The sequence below is a fragment of the Oppia nitens genome, unplaced genomic scaffold, assembly GCF_028296485.1.
Source record: "Oppia nitens isolate AA-2021 unplaced genomic scaffold, nextdenovo-longstitch-racon4-pilon3 scaffold24_pilon_pilon_pilon, whole genome shotgun sequence".
NCBI classification, from domain to species: Eukaryota; Metazoa; Arthropoda; class Arachnida; order Sarcoptiformes; family Oppiidae; genus Oppia; species Oppia nitens.
The window spans coordinates 749,389-756,355 of record NW_026533204.1 but is presented as its reverse complement, the minus strand read 5'-3'; the positions used below and the strand labels follow the sequence as shown (position 1 = coordinate 756,355).

General features: G+C 25.6%; 2 protein-coding genes across 2 annotated transcripts; both read left to right on the top strand.

The window, feature by feature from the left end:
* Positions 1-2,250: 2,250 nt before the first annotated feature.
* Positions 2,251-3,939, top strand: LOC128953987 (putative tricarboxylate transport protein, mitochondrial). Its single transcript, XM_054299539.1, has 3 exons — positions 2,251-2,470; positions 2,564-2,771; positions 3,179-3,939. The coding sequence occupies exons 1-3, from the start codon at positions 2,326-2,328 to the stop codon at positions 3,807-3,809; spliced, it is 984 nt and encodes a 327-aa protein (XP_054155514.1). The 5' UTR covers positions 2,251-2,325; the 3' UTR covers positions 3,810-3,939.
* Positions 3,940-6,191: 2,252 nt separating this feature from the next.
* Positions 6,192-6,839, top strand: LOC128953991 (diamine acetyltransferase 1-like). The gene has a single exon (XM_054299544.1). It carries the CDS (start codon positions 6,192-6,194, stop codon positions 6,777-6,779), a length of 588 nt encoding a protein of 195 aa, XP_054155519.1. The 3' UTR covers positions 6,780-6,839.
* Positions 6,840-6,967: the final 128 nt, after the last annotated feature.

The following is a 6,967-nucleotide window of genomic DNA, read 5'->3' as shown; positions in this document are numbered from 1 at the left end:
TGAAACATATTTAACGATATTTGTTATCAATTAAAAAAATTAAATTTATATAAAAAACAATATCAGCGATAATTATAAAAGCTACAAATTTAAAATTATTTACATCATATAGCTAACTATATATTTAAAAAACAATATAAATATCAATAAATTTTTAAAATATAAATTAAATAGTAATTTATATTATTACTGATTGTTTGTAACAGATTATCGACATTATTGTTATCAATGAGTTTTTATTGATTACGATTATAAGGATTGTATTAATTATTACTATTAATAAAACTTATGATACTATAGACAACAAAAACAATTGAATTCATTAAAAATAATATTTTAATTTTTAAACTAATTGTAACCAAATGTGAGATTTCATTGCATATGTGACAAGTATTGGACAAAAAAAATTATCAAATTTTCAAAAAATTTGAAAAACACTATATTTACTATAATTATTATTATATAATTAAATTTTTATTGTAAATCAAAATAATGATAATAACAAAAAATTTAAAAACAAATTGACAAATTTATGGCTTTAAATTTAAATAATATACTAAATATAATATATATATAATAATAATAATATATACACATTTACTGTACACACATACACACATTAATACAGTTAATTAATTTAATAAATAAATTAAACAGGTTAACTTAATTGAAAATATATATCTATAAATAAATAATATATACAATTTTCTCTATCTAAATAAATATGTTTATATCAACATATATTATTTAAAAATATATATACTAATTATAATAATTATTAATTATTATTATTATTATTGTTTGATGAGTTGCACAATTTATTTTAGGCCTAATACTATCTCTAATATCTAATAAATTACTTAAAAAATACTGTCTATATATTTAAATGAAATAATTGAAAAATTTCAATTAAAAAATGTCTAATTATTAATAATAAAAAAATTGTTTATTAATTAAATTCTCTTTTGATTTACTATTTTTTTAAAAAAAAAATTCAATATAAGAAAAATAATTTTTAGAATAAGTGACTCTAATAAGTAAATATTGTTTAAATAAAATCAAATTAATCAAAAAATTTATTTATTTATTTTAGATTATTAAATTAATTTTTAATTAAAAAAAAAATTAAGTACAATTATTTTATATTTTTTGATCGCATATTTTAATTTATTCAATTGTGCAATAAAATAAACTAATATTATTAAATTATCCTTGTTTAATTTTCAACGATGTTTTATATAATTAACTTTTAATTTTTTTTTTTTTTTGGTTAAAAGAAACAACTAAAAGGTGGCACTCAATTGGTATTATACACTGTATGATAAAATGCAATATTAAATACATATATTAATAATACCAACCTTTGGTTTAGTAGTAATATACCCACTAATAGTCTGGTACACTGTATGTATGTTTACAGTCACCCAGTCATTGCATGTCGTCTATGAAAATCTGTCTGTAATACCAGTGCACACACACACAGAAAGTCGCGCGCATACAGTATACCAGCCATACATACATAACTGTATAATAATAATAAAAAAATACTTCACATTCAATGATTGTGTAATGTATTCAATACAAAGTGTATTACAAATTTATAATACATAATACTTTCATATTAATACATAACTGAAAGTAATTTTATAATAATAATAATACAGTATTTTTTTTTTTTTAAAAGTTAAATTACAGCAACAAAACAAAAAACAAGTTCATTGATTATACACATTAATTGTATAATAACATTGAAATTAATTAATCAACAAAAAAAATATATATCAATATAATAATACCTTTTAATATTGTTTTAACAAATGTGTTGACCATTGAATATTCAATATCATAAGTTGTCTGTAGTTTTTTTTTTGTTGGTTGGTTTGTTTGTTGGGCTTATTGATCACAACAACAACATTACTGTTAACAGCAAATCATATAAATTAATACTAAAAATAAGTAACAAATAAAAAAATATTATCAAAAAAAATATATAAATAATAATAAATAAAAATAATAAAACAGTAAAACCTTGTGTTGCCTTCAATTATATTTATTGGTTGTGAAAATATATATATAACTTATAAATAATATAATCAAATATCATATTTTTTAACGAAAATAATTATAAATTAATAATTTTTTTGCTACAAATAATTTTTTTAACGTTTAATATAATCATAATATAATTAATATATCAAACGAAAAACTTTTTAATTACGAAAAATATTTATTAATTTAATTATTATAACTAACAGTTTGTTTCACCGATTGATTTAATATTAAAGCCAAATATATTTACAATACAATTAAAAAACAACAGTCAAAATGTCTTCATTGCCGCCACCAATGAAACTGACATCAGCTGACAGTACCCGACGGCAGCTACAGTTGTCACCGCCGACGCCGTCGATGATGGCCAGCACTTCATCGCCGTTCAACTTCCAGAAGACACTGAAGGGTATACTCGCAGGTATGGTATCAATGGATAGGAAGAAAATTGTAATTTATTTAATTTAAAACTACTTTTACTTTGATATACCATATAATATGGTCGACCGAAAAGGTGGTATCACCGGCGGTATCGAAATTTGTATCACTTTTCCCACTGAATACGTCAAGACTCAGCTCCAACTGGACGAACGATCGGCCAAACCGCGCTACTCGGGTATCGGCGATTGTGTCAGACAGACAGTCAAAAGTCACGGTGTTTTTGGTCTCTATCGCGGCCTATCTGTACTTATCTATGGATCGATACCCAAATCGGCCGTCAGGTATGTCTTTAATATGTAAAAATGTGATAATATTGGTGATCAGATCTGATTTAGTGAGGGATAGGGCAAAGTTCAAGAGAGCATATTGTCATACAATTTGATTATACCAATCATCTGATAACTGTCAGTCGATTAAATAACTGATCCATATTTCGCATGACTTGAATAATCATCAGACACTTTACTGTCTGTTTGAACCATATATACCAGTTCTCTATGAATAACTATTTTTTTTATCTTATCTCCAGAAAGAGTTAGACTGTTTTTATCTGTTAAAGAGATAGAGTTGTGGAGAGAGAGAGAGAGAGAGAGAGAGAGAGAGAGAGAGAGAGAGATGGAAAGGGAGAACACGTGTTCCGATAACTATTTGGCATAACTTTTCAAATCTTTTTGTATTTTGGCCACAGATTCGGTGCTTTCGAGGAACTGAAGAAACGAAATGTCGACCAAAAGGGAAATCTATCGCCAGTTATGCGAATGATGTGCGGTATGGGCGCCGGCGTCTGCGAAGCAGTGTTTGCCGTGACGCCGATGGAGACCGTCAAAGTCAAGTTTATCAACGATCAGAACAGCGCGAAGCCGAAGTTTCGCGGGTTTGCACACGGCGTCCGCGAGATTGTCCGCGAACAGGGTATTCGTGGTACTTATCAAGGATTGACGGCAACGGTACTCAAACAGGGCAGCAATCAGGCGATCAGATTTTTTGTGATGGAAACACTGAAGGATTGGTATCGCGGCGGCGATCCCAACAAAAAGGTCAACAAATTGATTATCGGAGCGTTTGGTGCGGTTGCCGGCGCCGCCTCCGTGTTCGGCAATACGCCTATCGATGTGGTCAAGACACGTATGCAGGGTCTGGATGCCGCCAAATACAAGAGTACACTTGATTGTGCCGTACAGATAGCCAAAAACGAGGGCTTTAAGGCTTTCTATAAGGGAACGGTACCCCGTCTTAGTCGTGTCTGCCTAGACGTGGCCATCACTTTCATGATCTACGATAGCTTTATGGAATTTTTCAATACCGTTTGGAAAACATAAAGATAATCAGCTGATCCATGGCTGTCATCGCGATGACTATAGAGAAAGAGATATATATAAGTATAGAGGTTTGGATACTGTTTTGTCGACAAAATTCAAACCATATTATTATTATTATTATTATTTGCAACAATTTATAATAGTGTTAATTAATAATTTATATAATGAAAAAGTGATTGCAATTGAAATTTAATTAGTCGTTTAAACAAATGTGGTAATCATTGGAAATAATACAAAAAGTTAAAAATAATATATACTGAATATATTTGTGAATTTATTATTTACGGTACTCATAATTATTATTTTGTAATAGATATTTAGATATATGTAAACAAATTTATTACATAATTTAGACTGAATATAAACATATATATGACAGTATATATAATTTTTTTGTTATTAAATTATATAATTTTTAAAATATATTTAAGTTAGATTTTTTTAATATTTAAGTTTTTTTAAGAAAAATATTTTTTATTATTACTAATTGTGTTTTGTATAAGTGCTTCAATAGATTATACTGTATATCGATATAAATTATATGATAAAATATTATCTATAGTGTTTTTTGAGATACCAATTTTTTATATTGATATAATTAACCGTTATGTTCAAATCATTTATATATATATAATAGTGTAGAATCTATACTATAAATGTTATTTTATTTTTGAAATTTTTAAATATATAAATATAGTATAAATATGTTATATAATTTATTACTAAATGTTTAAAGTACATAATTTTTAATTTTAATTAACTAATAACATAACAATTATGTTTTGTTTTTTTATTTTAAGTTTTGAATTAGTTGTACAAAAATATTAACTTATATACTGTATAATTGTATATTTAGATATGTATGTACACTGTACTTAGATAATAGCTAAAAACTAGTGTTTAATTAAGGATTTATTGTGTTTATATTAACTATATAATTAAAATTGTACTGAAATTGTATAATTCAAAACAAATCAACAAAAAATATGTGTAGAAATATTGTTGTCCACATAAAAATAATAATTTTCAGAGAAAACATATATGACTGAAAAATATAAAAGTTTACTGAAAAAAAATAATAAAACTTGAAATAAATAAATAAATAAAATTTTAAAAAATTTTAGTTCAAAAAAACTTGTGTCTGATTTTTTTATTATTTAAAATTTTATTTTATTTGAAAGTCATAACTTTTGGTTTGTTGTTGTTGTTGTTATAACCTATTTTTAGCGCTAACATTGATGTTAGTATAGATATTATCGTTTATATTTTGCCAAATAAAAATAACTATTAAATTATTTTGTTTATTTTATTTTATTACATAATGTCTTGAGTATATATATATATGCGATTATTTTTAAGTTAACATTTTTAGAACTACTATGATCGTTTTTTTTAATAAATTTATTTTGTTTATACAGTAATAATAGTCAGTTAAATATTCAATATATATATATATGTAGATATACACACCACATATTGCAATATATATTTTTTGCCACTAACTAATGGTAAACCCAAATATTTATTATATGGTTGGGCGATACCAGGGGAAAGGGAGACACAAAACTTATTTGCTAAAAATATATCATTTTTAGTATAGTTTATATTATAGCTCTCTCTCTCTCTCTCTCTCTCTCTCTCTCTCTCTCTCTCTCTCTCTTTCTTTCTCAGAGATGACCGGCTTTAATGGTGTTTCCCCTCCTAACTAACCTAAATACCAATATATAGTTTTATTAAATAAATAACATATTTCATGTTTATATTATATTAGAAATTAAATTATATATAATACTTATTGATAGTATCGACGATTAACTCATGGTTAAAACATAATAATTTTGTTTGTTTTTTTGTAGTAAACAATTTTGCAATAATTATTTTTATTAATTATTTGTTAGTTTTTTTTTAGTTTAGTTTACTAAATTAATATATTTATTTAGAAAATTATTTTTTTAAGTATTTCTAAAATATTTTCATAAATTATATTATGCTGATTAAGTACAAAAAAATTATTATTAAATATTTTATAATTGTTTTTAACAAAAACAATTACTCATTAATGAATTGACACTTTACAGTTTACTAGTAAAAAATATTTAGCATTTACTGTTTATTAAAAGTAAATTTATTATTATTTAATTTTTATAAAATTGTTAAATTTATTATTATTTAATTTTTATAAAATTGTTAAATTATATTACATTTAGATTGCACATTTTAAGACATTGAATGCAATTATTATTATTATTATTTACAATTAAATAAGTTAGGTAATAATTTTTGATCATATTTAAAAACATAAATAATTAAAAAAAAATTAAATCAAAACTTAGTAACAAATTTATTTATTTTCAACTAATTTACAATCAAGTCATATAAAATATGTTTACTATAAGGAAAGCAGTTAAAGATGACTGTCCGACATTAAGACAACTGATACTAGAGTTGGCCGCACATGAAAATGGTAACACAGATTTGGTTTATCCGTTGGAACAGCTCGAAGAACAGGGATTCTGTGATCAGCCATCAAAACAACTGTTTCAGGCACTGGTAGCCCAAAGTACTGATAGTAAACAACAACTCGTCGGTTATATCATCTATTATATGACATATTCTGCATTTAGCGGAAAAATCATTCGAATGGAGGAACTGTATGTCAATGCAGAGTATAGAAGATGTGGTTTGGGTCGGACACTGATGAGAGAGTTGGCTAAAGAAGCCATTCAATTGTCTGTTAATAGTATTGAATGGGATTGTATGTCAAACAATGAAAGCTTACTATTGTTTCTCAAGCGTTTGGGTGGTAAAGATCTGACAGATAGTGAAGGCGTTCACATGTATTGGCTTATTGGCGATCAATTGAAACAATTAGTTGATACAAGTGACTCGGATGGCCATCAATGTCTCGCAACATGTATTAGAGAGGCGACCAAAGAGGACAGTCGTATTTTACATCAATTGACTCAATAGTTCACTAAAGAGGTTAATTTGGTTAGAGATGTTATCAGCGAACATAACTTAATTGACAATGGATTCAGTGATCGATGCGATTGTAAGCAACTGTTTCATGTGTTTATCGCCGTCAGTTTAGATAGTGGACAGCCGATTGGTTACATAATTTATTGTCGATTATACTCGCCATATAGTGAACCCTTATT

Bases quoted from the DNA above. Each gene is read 5' to 3' on its own strand.
- LOC128953987 (XM_054299539.1), top strand. From the start codon at position 2,326: ATGTCTTCATTGCCGCCACCAATGAAACTGACATCAGCTGACAGTACC. The intron at 2,471-2,563 runs GTATGGTATCAA...TCGACCGAAAAG, and splicing joins ACTGAAGGGTATACTCGCAG to GTGGTATCACCGGCGGTATC. The intron at 2,772-3,178 runs GTATGTCTTTAA...TTTTGGCCACAG, and splicing joins ATACCCAAATCGGCCGTCAG to ATTCGGTGCTTTCGAGGAAC.
- LOC128953991 (XM_054299544.1), top strand. From the start codon at position 6,192: ATGTTTACTATAAGGAAAGCAGTTAAAGATGACTGTCCGACATTAAGA.